The sequence below is a fragment of the Pristiophorus japonicus genome, chromosome 16 (genome assembly GCF_044704955.1).
Source record: "Pristiophorus japonicus isolate sPriJap1 chromosome 16, sPriJap1.hap1, whole genome shotgun sequence".
NCBI classification, from domain to species: domain Eukaryota; kingdom Metazoa; phylum Chordata; class Chondrichthyes; family Pristiophoridae; genus Pristiophorus; species Pristiophorus japonicus.
Window position 1 is genome coordinate 109,618,966 of NC_091992.1, and position 18,557 is coordinate 109,637,522.

General features: G+C 43.3%; 1 protein-coding gene across 2 annotated transcripts in view; it reads right to left on the reverse strand.

Annotated features, from left to right (window-relative positions):
* ttyh2 (tweety family member 2) overlaps positions 1–18,557 on the reverse strand; it is a 146,390-nt gene that overhangs the window by 36,619 nt on the left and 91,214 nt on the right. For both annotated transcript variants that reach the window (XM_070858207.1, XM_070858208.1), the window contains one exon: positions 9,186–9,281. In XM_070858207.1, coding sequence (XP_070714308.1) covers positions 9,186–9,281 — 96 coding nt within the window. The remainder of the gene's footprint in view (positions 1–9,185; positions 9,282–18,557) is intronic.

Here is an 18,557-nt window from a genome sequence, read left to right on the forward strand (position 1 = left end):
ACAGCTGTTTGAAATGGCAATAAAATCAACTGTATCCAAAGTCAATGATCCAAATATAAATGTTGTAAACTAATTGATTCAAATTCCAATTACTTTTCCAGCGATGGATAAAACCAGAATATCGTGAACACATATGAAAGGTAGTTTAGGTCATATTGCTCAGATATTGCGAAGGACACGATTCTTCCTCTTGCCCACACAACAAAAATCATGCCATAGGAGAATCAAAAATATTATTTAGTGAACAAGTCAGTTTTGTTAGGAACGTAAAGAACAATGTTTTTCAGACAGGTCAAGAAGAGGCAGAGTTTTAAAAAGCCAGATATCAGAAGAGAGCTTCTGTTGGTGATGGTCGTCAGCTTTAATTTTGCAGATAGTCCTGATTCACTTAAAATAAGCAGCACAACCAGTTTAACATATTCTGATAAAACCTCTCGTGCCCTGTTCTCCATTTTCATCTTAAGGCATTATTAACAAACAACACGCTCTTGTGACTTGTATTTTCTGAAATGAGTATTGGAAAAGCAAATTCTCGGATTTTTTTTTTTTAAGGATGCTACAACGAAACCTCTGCAATTCTCACACTCGAGTACAGGTTGAACTCTCTTATCCGGAACCCTCGGAACCTGGCCTGTGCCGGATAAGGGATTTTGCTGGACGTTAAATTGGATGGTATAGCTACTGAGCAAGGGGATATCGGGGCTGGCTGGCTTGGGGCTGGGAGTGCGGCAGAGAGGAAGGACTTCAATTTGTTCATGTTCGAGCAGCCGGGAATGGTTCCAGATGAGGGGTGGTGCCGGATAAGGGAGTCCTGGATTAGGGAGATTCAACCTGTACTTGTAAATAAGACAACATCTCAATGGGGAATTGCAACTGAACTTCACTTGGGCACATAAGAAAAACCCTATTGTGGAAATACTTGCACAGCATTGGTTAGTGAAATTGTGTTCCAAGGCACAGCACTATCATCATCATCATCATCATAAGCAGTCCCTCGAAATTGAGGAAGTCTTGCTTCCACTTTAAAAGTGAGTTCTCAGGTAACTGAATAGTCCAATACGGGAATTATAGTCTCCATCACAGGTGGGGCAGACAGTTGTTGAAGGAAAGGGTGGGTGGGACTGTTTTGCCGCATGCTCCTTCCGCTTTCTGCGTTTGGTTTCTGCATGCTCTCGGCGACGAGACGCGAGGTGCTCAACGCCCTCCCGAATGCTCTTCCACCACTTACGCCGGTCTTGGGCCAGGGATTCCCAGGTGTCAGTGGGGATGTTGCACTTTATCAAGGCGGCTTTGAGGGTGTCCTTCAAATGTTTCCTCTGCTCACTCTGGGCTCGCTTGCCATGTGGGAGTTCAGAGTAGAGCTTAGGGAGTCTCATGTCGGGCAAGCGGGCGATGTGGCCCGCCCAACGAAGCTGGTCGAGTGTGGTCAGTGCTTCGATGCTGGGGTGCTGGCCTGAGCGAGAACACTGATGTTGGTGCGTCTATCCTCCTAGTGGATTTGCAGGATCTTGCGGAGGCAGCGCTGGTGGTATTTCTCCAGGACCACAGCAGCAGGGGATAGAAGCTCAGTTCCCCAGTGCCCGCCTCTCTACGCCACTAAGCTCTGCACCACTACGCAAAAGAAGAAAATCAAAGGCAAAGCCAGCTGGCCTGTTGCTAAGCACTGAAGGAGCTTTTTGTAATAAACTCATACTCGGCGAGAGCAGCACGATACCAACCTCCTGGTGACACTGCCTCCTTCCATTTATTTTTTCACCAAGCATCACTCATCATAAGATGCTGATTGACAACATGGAGATGCATTTCCTGCACACACTCTCAGCGTAATTACAATGCAGGTCTCAGTTCTCATTGCAGTAACAACAACAACTTGTATTTATACAACGCCTTCAACATAGTAAAATATCCCCAGGCGCTTCACAGAAGTATTATAAAACAAAACATTTGACACCAAGCCGCATAAGGAGAAACTAGGGCAGGTGATCAAAAGCTTGGTTAAAGAGTAGGTTTTAGGAGTGTTTTAATGGAGGAAAGAGAGCTAGACAGGTGGAGAGGTTCAGGCAGGGAGTTCCAGAGCTTAGGGCCGAGGCAGCTGAAGGCACGGCCACCAATGGTTGAGCGATTACAATCAGGAATGCTCAATAGGGTAGAATTAGAGGAGCGCAGATATCTTGGGGGTTGTGTGACTGAAGGAGATTACAGAGATAGGGAGGGGCAAGGCCCAGGAGGGATTAGAAAATGAGAATTCTGAAATCGAGGGATTGCTTAACCAGGAGTCAATGTAGGTCAGCGAGCACAGGGGTAATGGATGAACGGGACTTGGTGTGAGTTAGGACATGAGCAGCCGAGTTTTGGGTGACCTCAAGTTTATGTAGGGCAGAATGTGGAAGGCCAGCCAGGAGTGCATTGGAATAGTCAAGTCTAGAGGTAACAAAGGCACGGAAGAGGGTTTCAACAGCGGATGAGCTGAGGCAAAGGCGGAGTTGGGCGATGTTACGGAGGTGGCATTAGGCGGTCTTAGTTATGCTACAGATATGTGGGCAGACGCTCATTTCAGGGTCAAATATGACACCATATTTGTGGCCAGGGAACGAAGTTTGTGGTGGGGTCCAAAAACAGTGGCTTCGGTCTTCCCAATATTCAATTGGAGAAAATTTCTGCACATATGTCGAACAAGCAGTCTGACAATTTAGAGACCGTGGAGGGGTTGAGAGAAGTGGTGAGGTAGAGCTGGGTGTCATCAGCACACATGTGGAAACTGACGCCGTGTTTTCGGATAATGTTGCCAAGGGGCAGCATGTAGATGAGAAATAGGAGGGGCCAAGGATAGATCCTTGGGGGACACCAGAGGTAATGATGCGGGAGCGGGGAGAGAAGCCATTGCAGGAGATTCTCTGGCTATGATCAGATAGATAAGAATGGAACCAGGCGAGTGCAGTCCCACCCAGCTGGATGACAGTGGCGAGGTGGTGGTGAACGATGGAGTGGTCAACCATATCAAAGGCTGCAGACAAGACAAGGATGAGGAGGGATAGTTTACCTTTGTCACAATCACAAAGGATGTCATTTGTGACTTTGTGATGAGCCGTTTCGGTACTGAGGCAGGGGTGGAAACCTGATTGGAGAGATTCAAACATGGAGTTGCGGGAAAGATGGGCATGGATTTGGGAGACGACAACAAAGACTTTGGAGAGGAAAAGGGGGTTGGAGATGGGGCGGTAGTTTGCAAGGATGGAGGGGTCAAGTGTTGTTTTTTTTGAGGAAAGAGGTGATGACAGCAGGAGAGGGGGACAGTACCCGAGGAGAGAGAACCGTTAGCAATGTCAACTAACATTGGAGCCAGAAAAGGAAGTTGGGTGTTCAGCAATTTGATAGTAATAGGGTCAAGAAAATAGGAAGTGGGTCACATGATGAGTGCAGAAAAGTCATGAGAAGAGTCAAAGATACTGGAGAAGGATGAGAGTTCAGGGCTAGGGCATGGGGAACCTTAAAGCAAGTTTGGCCCAGTGGGCTAGTGTAAGGAAGGGAAGTAACAGAGGCAGCCGAACGGATGGTCTCAAACTTAGAGACAAAGCAATCCACGAGCTCCTCAAACTTGTTGTCAGAGACAAGGGAGGAGACAGGGGAGAGGGGTTTAAGACGACAGTTAACAGTGGAGAATAGAAGCCAGGATTTATCTTTGCATTCCAGAATGACTCTGGAATAGTGAGCAATTTTGGCAGATGAGAGCAGGACATCATAATGTGATCTAGCCAGATCTGGCAGTGAATGGAGTACAGCTTGGACCTCTGTGCACCCTCAGGTCCTGACCGGTGTCGAACCAGAGAATTTTCCGAACCAGGAAGGTGGCAGCAAAGCACTCTCTGGTGAGTTTGTAGAGTTCACTATGCGAGTTAATAGCAGCTCCTTGTACCCGTTATCTGGCTCTGGGGTTCTCAACCAGAGGGCTGCAGCCACCTTGGGGTTCGCCCTAAATAACCACCAGGATTTTTTGCTTTTAAAAAGGAGAAACACATGGTAGGATCGAGCTGAAAAGACTGGTGGCTCCGGCCCAGACCAGTTTCCCCCCTCCCGACCGTCTGCAGCTGCCGCTGACCCCAGGTCCTCATTCGCCGAGAAGGGAGAGATGGTGGTCGCTGAGCGCAGATTCCCCGGCTCAAGCTCTCCGTCCTCCGCTCTCCTCTCGCCAGGATCCGCCGTATGTACAGGCAGAGTGGCCTGCTGGCCGAACAGTTGCAGTACAACCGGCAGGATTCCTCCACAATCACCGACCTGTCCAACCGATTTGAGATCTAGAGTTACGACCAAAAGCATCCGACTGCACCTTTAACTTATTCTGCACAATATCGTAAACTCCTGCTTCGCAGATAGGTTTGAGCTTGGACACTGCTGTGAGCAATTTGGGAGAAAAATCATATGAATCTTAAAATTGTGGGGGGGTTTTCCCGCAAACTAATGCCGAACCACGGATGTTTCCGGAACAGTGTGTGTCCTGGACCAAAGAGGTTCAACCTGTATTTGCATTTATCAAATTACACACGAGTGGCAATACGACACTATTAATGTTGTGCTGCAAGATGTACTGAACCAGCTCCATGCATTTAGAAGACCAGACGCAGGGAGCAGGTCTGGTGATAGCTCACAAGATCCCTCAAAAAGGGATCAGGAGGAGGTCAGGCTCTTTACATCTCCAAGCATAGATGGTGAGAAAAGAATCCATTTGCCATTAGCTGCATCATAGTAATGTGAAAGGGTCTTTTGTGGTCTGTCAGAAGCAGCAATAAAGTGTTAGTCCGTGATTCTCACATGCCCTGAAGGCTGCAGAGTGCGTAAGGCCCAGTGACACAGAACGAGAGAAATAGAAGGATAAAAATCATGCTTTCCAATAAATAGAGTTTTCTTTTAAAAAGATGAATAATATACTCCAGATCTAAAAACTTTACACAAATAACATTTTAAAATGTGTTGAAAAGCATTAGGCTGCTGTCATGATCAAAGGCTCCTTCCCAGGTGAAAATGGTGAACCAGCTGAACCTCTTCACACATGGATGCACCTCTAACTATGTCGATGCTCTGCACGGGCAGTAATGGGATACCATTTAACACTCGAGCTGTTTAGCAGCAGCTCTAACTTATAACCAATCTGTTTGATGTACACATAACTACCCAACTTCAATTTCCTTTCCTAATGATTCCTTTGATTCTTAATTTAAACCGCAGTTAACAATATTTTGCGACACATCAGTTCTGCCCATCATTTTTAGCCTGAAAAACAATTTAGTCAACTTCAGATTTTTATATTGTGTTGAAATTGATTCATTTTGACGCTAAACTATATATTTTTTAAAAAAAATCCAAAATGAAGTGGATTTTAAATTCCAAAAATTCCTGAAGTTATTTATTTGAATCGTCATCTTGTGGTAAAGGATGATCTGTAAAGGTCGCATCTAACCTGTTACAACTGACCTGGAACACTAATTTTAAAGATTGAGACACGAGAGGAGGGCGAGGGCACGAGGAGAAAGGGGAGAAATTCCAATCAGCACAACAATTGGAACCACCTTCAATAAGTACAGAGTTTGGTCATTTTTAAGCTAATTAGTACATTTGAATGACTTTATGCTATTCTCTTTCCTTGCTTTAAGAGGCAGGGATGTGAAACCTGAAGCCGACGAATTGCAGAAGTCTGTCAGGCAAACAAACTGCAGAGGAATATAGGGTTGTTGCCAAGAAAACAATCACAAGACAACTAGTTTCAGCGTAGTGCACAATTTTAGCTAGCTTCTTGTGTTTCTATTATTTTCAAAAGGAGAAAATCTAGTATATTACAAATATAAATTAAAATGAAATAAACACTGAAATGCTTTAAACTGATTATGAGCGTGTACTGCAGCACGCTCCCAATCTTTCCTACTTTATCAATTATTAACTAAAACACTGGCACATAGATTTTATAACGGCTGCAATTGGTCAGAGGTCAGGACAGAAAATCTATAGCTATTACTGAGTGGGAAGTGGTCGTGGTAGATACCTACAAATGCAACTAACGTTTAACCATAACCCTTATACTGGAACATAGTGTAAAGAGGAGAGGCTCCTCTGAATGCATTAAAACTTTATTTCTGAATTAGACAAACGTGAGGTCATTTGCAATCAAATATTTCAGTTTCTTTCCAGGGTGGGTGGGAGGGAAAGAGAGCCAACTCACTGATTGACACAAGTCTCCCAGAATCTGAACTAAAGCTGCACCAATATAAAGGGGAGGCTCGATAAGCATACGAGGGAGAAGGGAACAGAGGGTTATGCTGCTAGAGTTTGATGATGAGGAGGCTCGAGTGGAGCATAAACGCCAGCGAGGACTGGTTGGGCCGAAAGGCCTCTTTCTGTGTTGTGTATCCAATGTAAAATGCGAAAAAAAAAGTTGTCTGGCAGACGATTGTAACCTATGCTACAATTATCATTGTTATCTTCACTGTAGACAAATAGATAAGATCGGCTTTTATCTAGCACGATCACCAAGCAAAATTATGCTGATTCTGAAATAATTTATTTTAAAGAGGACACTCCCAAAACATTATAACCTGTGTGTTTTTCCATTTATTAATGCTGACTTACCAGCTTTATATTTCCACCATTTTCTGTTTTTATTTCAGATTTCCAGCAACCCTCTTTGCATTTATGCTAAGCTGATCCTGGCAAGGGACAGTGTCCCACATAAAAACAAGTTCCCCATTTGCATCGCATTCGTCACAGCATCAGGCTACTCAAAAAAGTTGCATTTACAGGAAAACATGCGACTTACAGTTTCCAAACAAACCCAGCACTGCCAATTTAAAAAGTAAATAGATACAGTACTTCAAAATAGAACTTCGCACCCAATTTTTGTTCTGCATACAACACTGAAGTTAATGATTACTTGTATAAGCTTGTAAAGGAGACTGAAGAGGTAATTTTATAAAATGGTGCTTCCGGCATGTAGCCTCACTCATTGGAAGTGTAGACTGGGCTCCCCGTGATTTCACTCCCATTGTTTCTAGCATTCCGACAATAGTTCACTTTTCATCTCTCATGGCAACAAATATTGGCCCAGAAATGCCGGTTTCTCCTTCCTGCGGGCAATCGAATAGATGTTAGAAAAAAGATGCCCACCTACCTGAAGCTGCTGCAGCCACGCGAGATCCCGATCCTGAAGCCTCCACTGACTGCGCATCACAGCGTGTGCACGTAAGGACGTGCACAGGCCTGGAGCTGGAGTCACATGGCTCTGGGCAGCCAATCAGGTGCAATATATTCTCATTCACAATAATGGGAACTCCGTAAGTTGGAGTTCCCATTATTATGAATGAGAACCCCCCCCCCCAAAATACTAATAACCAATAATAAAAGATAGAAAAAATGCACAACATATTTTTATTAATTTAAACTAAAGTTATTAATGTATTTAAAATATAAATATTTTCCCGATTTTTAAAAAAGTTTTTTAAATTATGCTTTAAAATAAACTTACCATAGTGAGGAGGGTTTTTAAACAATAAAATGTGTTTTTATAACTTTATTTTAAAATGTTTTTGTGTATTTTAAAACTCTTACGCCTGTAAAAGTAGGCCAAGTGCCTGCTTTCATCAGGCCCAAGAGTTTTGAGGACATTTGCTGGGCAAGATATGGGTAAATTCCGCAATCTTGCCCTTGCAAATGTCCTCGCTCCAGAGATACGGAGGATCAGTCAAGCCAGAAACTTGACAGATTGGAAACACCGGTTTTCAGCACATGTGCATTTGTGCGCTGAAAACGGATTTTCCGATGCCTTGAATAGTGTGTACGGTCTCCTAATCTGAGGAAGGACATTCTTGCTATTGAGGGAGTGCAGCGAAGGTTCGCCAGACTGATTCCCGGGATGGCAGGATTGACATATGAAGAAAAACTGGATCGGCTCAGCTTATATTCATTGGAATTTAGAAGAATGAGAGGGGATCTCATAGAAACATATAAAATTCTGACAGGATTGGACAGGTTAGATGCAGGAAGAATGTTTCCGATGTTGGGGAAGTCCAGAACCAGGGGACACAGTCTAAGGATAAGGGGTAAGCCATTTAGGACCGAGATGAGGAGAAACTTCTTCACTCAGAGAGTTGTGAACCTGTGGAATTCTCTACCACAGAAAGTTGTTGAAGGGGATTAGATGTGGCCCTTATGACTAACGGGATCAAAGGGTATGGAGAGAAAGCAGGAATGGGGTACTGAAGTTGCATGATCAGCCATGATCATATTGAATGGTGGTGCAGGCTCGAAGGGCTGAATGGCCTACCCTTGCACCTATTTTCTATGTTTTTATATTTCCCGGGTCCAGAGAAACTTCGTACAGACCCAGGGAGGCTGCGATTTCTGGGCCATTTGGGAAAATGCTAAACTACTTGCTGTAATTATGTCATAGCATTTCATGGGTTAATTAAAGAACAAAGTTCCAACACAAACTACTTTATACAACTTTTTGCCTTGCCGAAATAGATTCCATTTAATAATATTTTTTCAAGATTAAGAAAAGCCTACCAGCTCGTGACAACTAAGAGTTGTGGTCCCTTTTGTCTAATCCTGGCAACTTAAGGGATTTCTTCATTCTGCACTTTCATAAACAATTAGTTCTCAATGATAATAGTCATTTGATAACCCTATACTACTTTTTACCAGGTGTAAGTGCCCATGAAACTGGTATTTAACTCAATGGTCAATTATAGCGCCCCACTGCCCCAATAGGCTAATGCAGCAGAGTCGAGGACTCAAACCCAGCACCTTGCTCGAGTGTGTGGCTGAGCGTCATTTTTTGAAGATGTAGCCATCTAAAGTCTTTCAGCTAGAAAACAAAACTGTTTGAGGTGCTGCAACCTATCTGCCTTAGCTCATCCCCACTGCTGAAGTCAAGAGGTCATCGAGACTTCACCACCACTGTCCCACAGGCACCCTGTAAAACTGGGCGAGACTGCAGGTGGGTGAAAAGAGACGCTGTAACTTCTTCATCAGGGGAGGCCCTGACAAGAAAGCATCAGTGATAGCCTGCTTCGAAGCTGAAGTGTTGCTTTTTTTTTTAAATAAAAGTTACCTTTCATCAAAAACCTACTTCAAGTTCCTTCATATGCATCGATCTATAACAGATTGCACACCCTATAACCTCTAATAATTATGATACTCACGTCATGAGAAGCCACCTGGATCGCTTGGCCAGACCCAGGAATGCCAGCAGACAAATAACCAAGTCAATAATAAGAAGCAGAAGATAGGACAGCCACCTGGAAGGATAGTTAGTGAGAAAGTCAAATATATGAAGGTAAAATGCTTCAAATGAAACTTTTAAAAAGGTGAGACGGTAACAATCTTATCAAATTCTTAAAAATTATTGAGGGCCTGGTTAAATCTGTGTAAGATACCTGTTCAAGCTTTACCAGTTAATCTGTTTTGGTGTTGCTGACGGACACGGGAAGAATTCCTTGCCCTTAGGATTTTTTCTGATAACCTGAACAGACAGATGGGGCTTTGACTTAATGTCTCATCCAAAAGGCAGTATTCTCCAATAATGCAGAACTCCTTCTAAAGTGTTCGCCTCGATTATTTAAGGCTTAAACCACAAACGTTTGCATCAGAGGGAAAAGTGCTACAACTGAGCCAAGCTGACACTTCAATTGTATTACACTGATAGCAATGGACTACATGACTGCAGAGATGCCGCAGACCTTCAGATTCAGCCTTCTGGGGAGATTTCATCAAGAATACTTAAGATAATGCAGCCCTTGAATATTTCAATAGAAGAGTCACATCTTAAATACTTTAGAGGTGCTTTTCATAAAAATTATCCTGCCTCAGTGTACTGATCCTTGTGAAGTTGACAATATTTCCTCCATCCATCTCAATCAGGCTCCTTCCATATCATCTTTTCACCTAACCTGTCATAAACAAAAGGCATCCAGGCAGTCTAAAATAAGTTCACAGTGGATCTGAACCAGGCATTAAACGCAACTATAATTCAGGACCAACCGGGCACTGTCACTCAACCTGCGATTTTTTGAGATTATGGGATCATGACCAGTGACCAAGTTACCTTGCAAACTATGCTACAAAGCTGCTGTACCACCATTTCCTCATACCCAAAATACTCAAATAATGCCACAAACTCTTACTTCCCCTTCTGAGAACGGAATCCCAGTTGCACCTTTGTCGTACCTTTCCACATTAAGGGAAGATAGCAAGGGCTTGTTGGAGAAATGTGTCAACAGGAAATGACTAGCACGGATTCCACCACCACAGACAAAGCCCCAGGGGACAGAACAAGGTACGTTTGCGTAGTAATCCAGAGAATACAAGTTCAAATCCCACTATGGAAGTTGGAGAATTTCAATTCAGTTTTAAAATTCTGGAATAAAAAAAGTTGGTTTCAGTAAAAAGTGACCCCGAAGTTGTTGCATTGTCATAAAATCCAACTGGTTCACTAATGTCCTTCAGGGAAAGAAAGCTGCCATCCTTACCCGGTCTGGCCTCTATGGCACTCCCACCCCAAACCAACGTGCTTATTTTTAACTGCCCTCGGAAGCCACTCGGTTGTCTTAAAATGGTACTAAGAACGACAGCGTTTCAACAAGGCGGCCCTCTGCCACCTTCTCCAGGGCAATGAGGAATGGGCAAAAAATGCCAGCCTTGCCAGAGACACCCACACCCCGATAAGAAGAAAAAACTCATGCTCGAGACCCAGCAGCCCACTGGAATGTATGGAAGGTGGCCTTTGGAATAGCTCCACTGTGCCCGCAATGTCAAAACCATCACAGAATCTGCGCCATTAAATCCAGACCAGAGTGGGGGCAAACTTACAAACAGCATTAGAATTTGGTGCTACTTCAAGGCACTTTATAAACTGATGCTGAACAAAATAAGAACTGAAGCTCATCTTGTGCTAACGTGTACCATTGTTTAAAAATGGAGTAGGGGAAAGACCGAGTAATTACAGGCCCATCAGCCTAACTTCAGTGGTGGTCAAATTATTGGGAAAAAAATTCTGAGCATTAATCGTCATTTAGAAATGCATGGATTAATCAAGGACAGTCAGCATGGACTTTTTAAGGGACAGTCATGTCTGACTAACTTGATTGAATTTTTTTGAGAGTAGTCGATGCGGGTAGAGCATTTACAGAGAAACATAGAAAATTGTTGCAGGAGTAGGCCATTCGGCCCTTCGAGCCTGCACCACCATTCAATATGATCATGGCTGATCATGCAACTTCAGCACCCCATTCCTGCTTTCTCTCCATACACTTTGATCCCTTCAGCTGTAAGGGCCCCATCTAACTCCCTTTTGAATATATCTAACGAACTAGCCTCAACAACTTTCTGTGGTAGAGAATTCCACAGGTTCACAACTCTGAATGAAGAAGTTTCTCCTCATCTCGGTCCTAAATGGCTTACCCCTTATCCTTAGATTGTGACCCCTGGTTCTGAACTTCCCCAACATCGGAAACATTCTTCCTGCATCTAACCTGTCCAATCCCATCAGAATTTTATATGTTTCTATGAGATCCCCCCTCATTCTTCTAAATTCCAGTGAATATAAGCCGAGTCGACCCAGTCTTTCTTTGTATGTCAGTCCTGCCATCCCGGGAATCTGTCTGGTGAATCTTCGCTGCACTCCCTCAATAGCAAGAATGTTCTTCCTCAGATTAGGAGACCAAAACTGTACACGTTATTTCAGGTGAGGCCTCACCAAGGCCCTGTACAACTGCAGTAAGACCTCCCTGCTCCTATACTCAAATCCTCTCGCTATGAAGGCCAACATGCCATTTGCCTTCTTCACCGCCTGCTGTACCTGCATGCCAACTTCCAATGACTGATGTACCATGACACCCAGGTCTCGTTGCACCTGCCCTTTTCCTAATCTGTCACCATTCAGATAATATTCTGCCTCCCTGTTTTTGCCCCCAAAGTGGATAACCTCACATTTATCGACATTATACTGCATTTGCCATGCATTTGCCCACTCGCCTAACCTGTCCAAGTCACCCTGCAGCCTATTAGCATCCTCCTCACAGCTCACACTGCCACCCAGCTTAGTATCATCTGCAAACTTGGAGATATTACATTCAATTCCTTCGTCCAAATCATTAATGTATATTGTAAATAGCTGGGGGCCCAGCACTGAACCTTGCGGTACCCCACGAGACACTGCCTGCCATTCTGAAAAGGACCCATTTATTCCTACTCTTTGCTTCCTGTCTGCCAACCAGTTCTCTATCCACGTCAATACATTATCCCCAATACCATGTGCTTTAATTTTGCACACTAATCTCTTGTGTGGGACCTTGTCAAAAACCCTTTGAAAGTCCAAATACACCACATCCACTGGTTCTCCCTTGTCCACTCTACTAGTTACATCCTCAAAAACTCTAGATTTGTCAAGCATGATTTTCCTTTCATAAAGCCATGCTGACTTGGACCGATCCTGTCACTGCTTTCCAAATGCACTGCTATTATGTCTTTAATAATTGATTCCAACATTTTCCCCACTACCGATGTCAGGCTAACCGGTCTATAATTCCGTGTTTTCCCTCTCCCTCCTTTTTTAAAAAGTGGAGTTACATTAGCTACCCTCCAATCCATAGGAACTGATCCAGAGTCTATAGAATGTTGGAAAATGACCACCAATGCGTCCACTATTTCTAGGGCCACTTCCTTAAGTACTCTGGGATGCAGACTATCAGGCCCTGGGGATTTATCGGCCTTCAATCCCATCAATTTCCCTAACACAATTTCCTGACTAATAAGGATTTCCCTCAGTTCCTCCTTCTTGCTGGACCCTCGGTCCCCTATTTCCAGAAGGTTATTTGCGTCTTCCTTAGTGAAAACAGAACCAAAGTATTTGTTCAATTGGTCTGCCATTTCTTTGTTCCCCATTATAAATTCACCTGATTCTGATTGCAAGGGACATACATTTTGTCTTCACATATCTATAGAAGCTTTTGCAGTCAGTTTTTGTGTTCCCTGCAAGCTTACTCATACTCTATTTTCTGCCTCCTAATTAAAATCTTTGTCTTCCTCTGGTGAATTCTAAATTTTAAAATCAGTCCTCAGGTTTGCTGCTTTTTCTGGCCACTTTATATGCCTCTTCATTGGATTTAACACTATCCCTAATTTCCCTTGTTAGCCCTGGTTGAGACACCTTCCCCATTTTATTTTTTACACCAGACAGGGATGTACAATTGTTGAAGTTCATCCATGTGATCTTTAAATGTTTGCCATTGCCTATCCACCGTCAACCCTTTAAGTGTCATTTGCCAGTCTATCCTAGCCAATTCACATCTCATACCATTCAAGTTACCTTTCTTTAAGTTCAGGACCCTAGTCTCTGAATGAACTGTGTCACTCTCCATCTTAATGAAGAATTCTACCATATTATGGTCACACTTCCCCAAGGGGCCTCACACAACAAGATTGCTAATTAATCCTCTCTCATTACACAACACCCAGTCAAGGATGGGCAGCTCTCGAGTTGGTTCCTCGACCTGTTGGTTTAGAAAACCATCCCTAATACACTCCAGGAAATTCTCCTCCACAGTATTGCTACCAGTTTGGTTAGCCCAATGTATATGTAGATTAAAGTCACCCATGATAACTGCTGATGTAGTCTACATGGATTTTAGCAATGCCTTTTTGACAGGGTCTCAAATGGCAGACTGGTCAGAAAAGTAAAAGCCCATAGGATCAAGGTAAATTGGCAAGTTGGATCTCAAATTGGCTCAGTGGCAGGATGCAAAGGGTAATGATCGACGGGTGTTTTTGAGACAGGAAGGCTATTTCCAGTGGGGTTCCACAGGGCTCAGTACTAATGTGTGTGTGTGCATATATATATATATATATAAAATATAATATATGATTAAGAAGTTTGCAGATGATACAAAAATTGACCATATATTTGATAGTGAGGAAGAAAGCAGTCGACTGCAGGAGGACTGGTCAGGTGGGCAGAAAAGTAGCAAATAGAATTCAATCCAGAGAAATGTGAGTTAATGCATTCGGGAGGGCAAGCAAGGCAAGTGAATACACAATAAATGGTAGGATATTGAGAAGTGTAGAGGAACAGAGAGACCTTGAAGATCCCTGAAGGTATCAGGACAGGTAGATAAGGTAGTTAAGGCGGCATGCAGGATACTTTCCTTTAATCGCCGAGACATAGAATATAAGAGCAGGGAGGTTCTGCTAGAACTGTATAAAACACTAGTTAGGCCACAGCTAGAGTACTGCGTACAGTTCAGGTCGCCACAGTTAAAGAAAAATGTGATTGCACTAGAGAGAGTACAGAGGAGAATTTGAGGATTTTGCCAGGACTGGAGAATTTTAGTGATGAGGAAAGATTGGGTAGGCTGGGGTGTTTTCTTTGGAACAGAGGAGGCGGAGGGGAGATTTAATTAAGGTGTATAACATTATGAGGGGCCTAGACAGTGTGGATAGGAAGAACCGATTTCCCGTAGTAAGAGGTCAATAGCCAGGGGGCATAGATTTAAAGTAATTGGTAGAAGGATTAGAGTAGAGGGGAGTTGAGGAGAATTTTTTTTACCCAGAGGGTAATGGGAGTCGAGAACTCACTGCCTGTAAGGGTGGTAGAGGCAGAAACCCTCACTGCATTTGGTACTTGGATATCCATTTTAAGTGTCGTAATCTACAGGGCTCTGGACCAAGAGTTGGAAAGTGGGATTAGGCTGGCTGTCTCTTTTTTGGCTGGCACAGATACGATGGGTCGAATGGCCTCCTTCTGTGCTGTAAATCTTATGACTCTATGATAAGTGTCTAGGATACAATGGGTTACATTTTCAACTTGCCGTTTGGGCATATAACTGGCATTGCGGGTCAGTCAGCCGTTACAGAAACCATCCGATATTCGGATATACTGATATAATTGTATCCAGTTGTATACATCGATATGGTGCTGGCTATACACTGCACACGTCTGATGTCCTTGAATCAGCAGAATGCATCAACATGCTGATAGACCATTTGGTTCAGGATAAAACATTCGATTTTATTGAGAGACAGAGATAATGCAGGAGCAAAATCAATCAATGGCCCGAATGAATACAGTAATAGAATACTTGATATATACGCATTTGTAATACAGTATTTTAAAACAGTTCCAAAAGACTAAAGGCCCTGAAGCTCCAGCTGCACCCTGCATTGACCACATAACTGGATACATACTTGAAAAAGAAAAATTTGCAGGGCTATGGAAAAAGAGCAGGGGGGTGGGACTAATTGGATAGCTCTTTCAAAGAGCCGGAACAAGTATGATGGGCTGAATAGTCTCCTCCTTCTGTGTTGTAAGAGTCTATGATTCTATTCTGTAAGAAAGAAGCTTCACAAAATCCCTACAACCTCTGGCCCATATAGTAGAACAGTGAGAAGGGAACTGAAAAACATATGCTGCTTCTCTCTCTCTCTCTCTCTCTCTCTTTTTCCCTTTGATCCCGGCTTGTACCAGGGAATGTAGCCAGATTTTGTGCATAATTGATCCAAGTACTCAATCAAAATAGATGTCAATGCCACAAACTGCAGGAATAGGCTGTTAAAATCCAACTGTTGGTGCTTTGCGATAACGTTGTACTGTACAAAAAGATCACAAACAACTGGTTGTTTGTTCTCTGTGCTTTTATCTGACTAATTGCCAGATCAGCTGATGCAGACATTCATCGGGTGTAGTAAGAAACCCTCAGTTCTACATCCTGGTCCACAGCAATATATACATCCCCAAAAGTAATGAGACACACCAGAGAAGAAAGGAAGTCCATAGACACAGCTTCATGGACGCAGTAATTCCCAAGCCAAACAGGATGTTTGCTTCACGCCTTCTCCCAAGCGGAATAATACAAGTCCTCTCTCCCAGAAGGACATTTAAAAATTGTTACAATATTGGGAAGCTCGAAACTCCTAATAGAATATAATGCAGCGATTTATTACAGCGTATCTTTCAATTCCTGTCACAACAAACTCGGTCGTTCAAAAAGTAACATGATTTCACTTCACTGCGGGCCATCAGGATCATATACCAATGATCCATAAGTTCCACATAATGCTGAGCAGACCATTGTTCAGAACATGAACAACTCTACATCTGCATTCCTGAATGGGGATGGGGGAGGGAAGATAGCCAGAGAAGAAAGAAGAGCTTTCAATCATAAAGCAACAGGAAAGCGTTCTGCAGTAGTTCCAACATCTTGATTATCCTAATTTTGCCCTCGTTGTTGCTCGTTAAGCTTGTTGCTCAGACTGTGGTGTTGCAGCCAAATATCTGACATTACACCATAAGGAATTGGTTGTTTGAAAAATTCTGATTTTCCTCAGCTGTGCCTTTCTGCAAAAGCATTTCAGCAACTCTTTGATGCGTATGATCAAGTACATACTAAGAAATTTTCCCGAGTATAGTAGAAGCCTTTTTAATGTGAACACACCAGGATTAGCAAGAAAAAAAAATCCTTCTCGATGCACAAACAGATCAGAACATACAGAAAACCACATCACCATTTCAGCTAATCTTCTCTTCAAATACTTCTCTTTTCCCCGCAGACATTATCATCCCCATGACTTCCGTCTTGATCAGATGGTCTGGCCACAGATTGCTGCAAACTGCCATCAATTGTTCCATGATCAGTCAGCAAGAAATCAACTGCAATCAGCTCCTCACATTCTGTGATTTTCTCCCCCCACCCCACCCCTCCCAAATGGACCATTTCACAACTCTATGATACAGGTACTAGCTAATGATAGACTTCAATCACACCAATGAAATTGAATACGGTGACTGACAACCCAAGAAAAATCAGACTTGCAATCCTGAATAGGAGTCAAACTCTAACCATGTACTTAATTTACTCAACACTATTGTTCAGGCAATTATAAAAGAATGCAGTGGGAGAAAAAGCAGCTTAATTGCATGCACACATTTTCATTTAAATTCCATCTCGGTGTCAGGTCTTTTGCTCCCCCAGCCTGCTCTGATTGGCTAAAATGCATCACTTATCACTCTAGTAACTCTATTGAAATTTGAACAAAACTAAAGGTCGTCTAAAACAAAAGTACTTGGAACTGATGATGCTAGCTTAGCACAACTGCTCATGCTAATCATTTAGCTACAGCTAGGATACCAATTTGTTGGATTTCTACTCAAACACAAGGAAGGTAATGCACTATGTTTGGAGAGTGTTGCAGCACTTTATAGAAGAATAGATATTTTTAAACTGAAAAGATCTGATACACAAATAATTTGCTGAATGATGGCCCCAGTACCCACATTTCTCCTCCTTGGCAGCAAATCTACCACAGAAACTTTTAAAATACAAAAGCCTGCATAAAATCTTCAAAACATTCTCTGCAAGCAATCTTCCAACAACACAACTAGAACATCTTTCAGGTCACGTCGTTTAACATTGCATCCGAAAGACGTCACCTGACAGTGCAGCACTCCCACAGGACAGCACTGGAGAGTAAGCCTAGATTTTTGTGCACAAATCTCTGGAATGGGCCTTGAAGCCACAACTTTCTGATTCAAAGGTGAGGGTGCTAGCAAATGAGCCACAGCTGACTCTGCTTTGATGAGAATGAGGTAAAGGAATGTTGCTTCAATGGTGTAATGGTGAGCACTTTGGACTTTGAATCTAGCGATCCGAGTTCAAATCTTGGTATAAAAAAGCTGAGGTAAAGGAATGCAGGAACAGGATGGGTAAGTGTGATTCGGATTATTTGCTCGCATAGCACGTAAACACTAACACTGACTGGTTGGGCCGAATGGCCTGTTTTTGCGTTGTAACTTATGTAGTTTGGGGAGACGGCTACACCTCAACTCAAGAGATCCGAAGGCATGTCTGCACCCCCACACTGTTACAGAACAGGCACTTGCTACACAAACACAAAAGCAAAATACTGCAGATGCTGGAATCTGAAATAAACACAGAAAATGCTGGAAATCTTAGCGGGTCAGGCAGCATCTGGGGGAGAGAGAAACAGGGTCATTGACCTGAAACGTTAACTCTGTTTTTCTCTCCACAGATGCTGCCTGACCCACTGAGATTTCCAGCATTTTCTGTTTTCATTATAGGCACTTGCTACAAGTGGATTCAAGGCTAGACATCGAAGTCGCATTAGGAAAACTGGCAGATTGTTTCATAATGCTAAAATCATGACCATTTTTAACCAAAAAGTTCCACTGACATATCCCAAACGGACTACCTAATACACCCAGAACCCCACTATATCTATCCAATCCAGTACAAACATCTAACTACAGGTTTTACCTCTCCAGAGAATATTCTGGATCACGGAAGTTCAACTGGTGATAATGCTGCTGACAACTACCCGGACGTGTTCGGTGCAGCATTTAGTCGTCCAGAAGACGAGAGAAGCACCGGAGAGAAAAGTGGCGGGGCGGGGTGAGAGAGAAAGTGAGCTGAGCCGCAAGCCACCAAGCCCCTGACCGGACCCTGAGCCTCTCACCGAGCTGTGGCAATGGCGCAGGGGGGGAGAAAGAGATAGAGCCTGGGGCC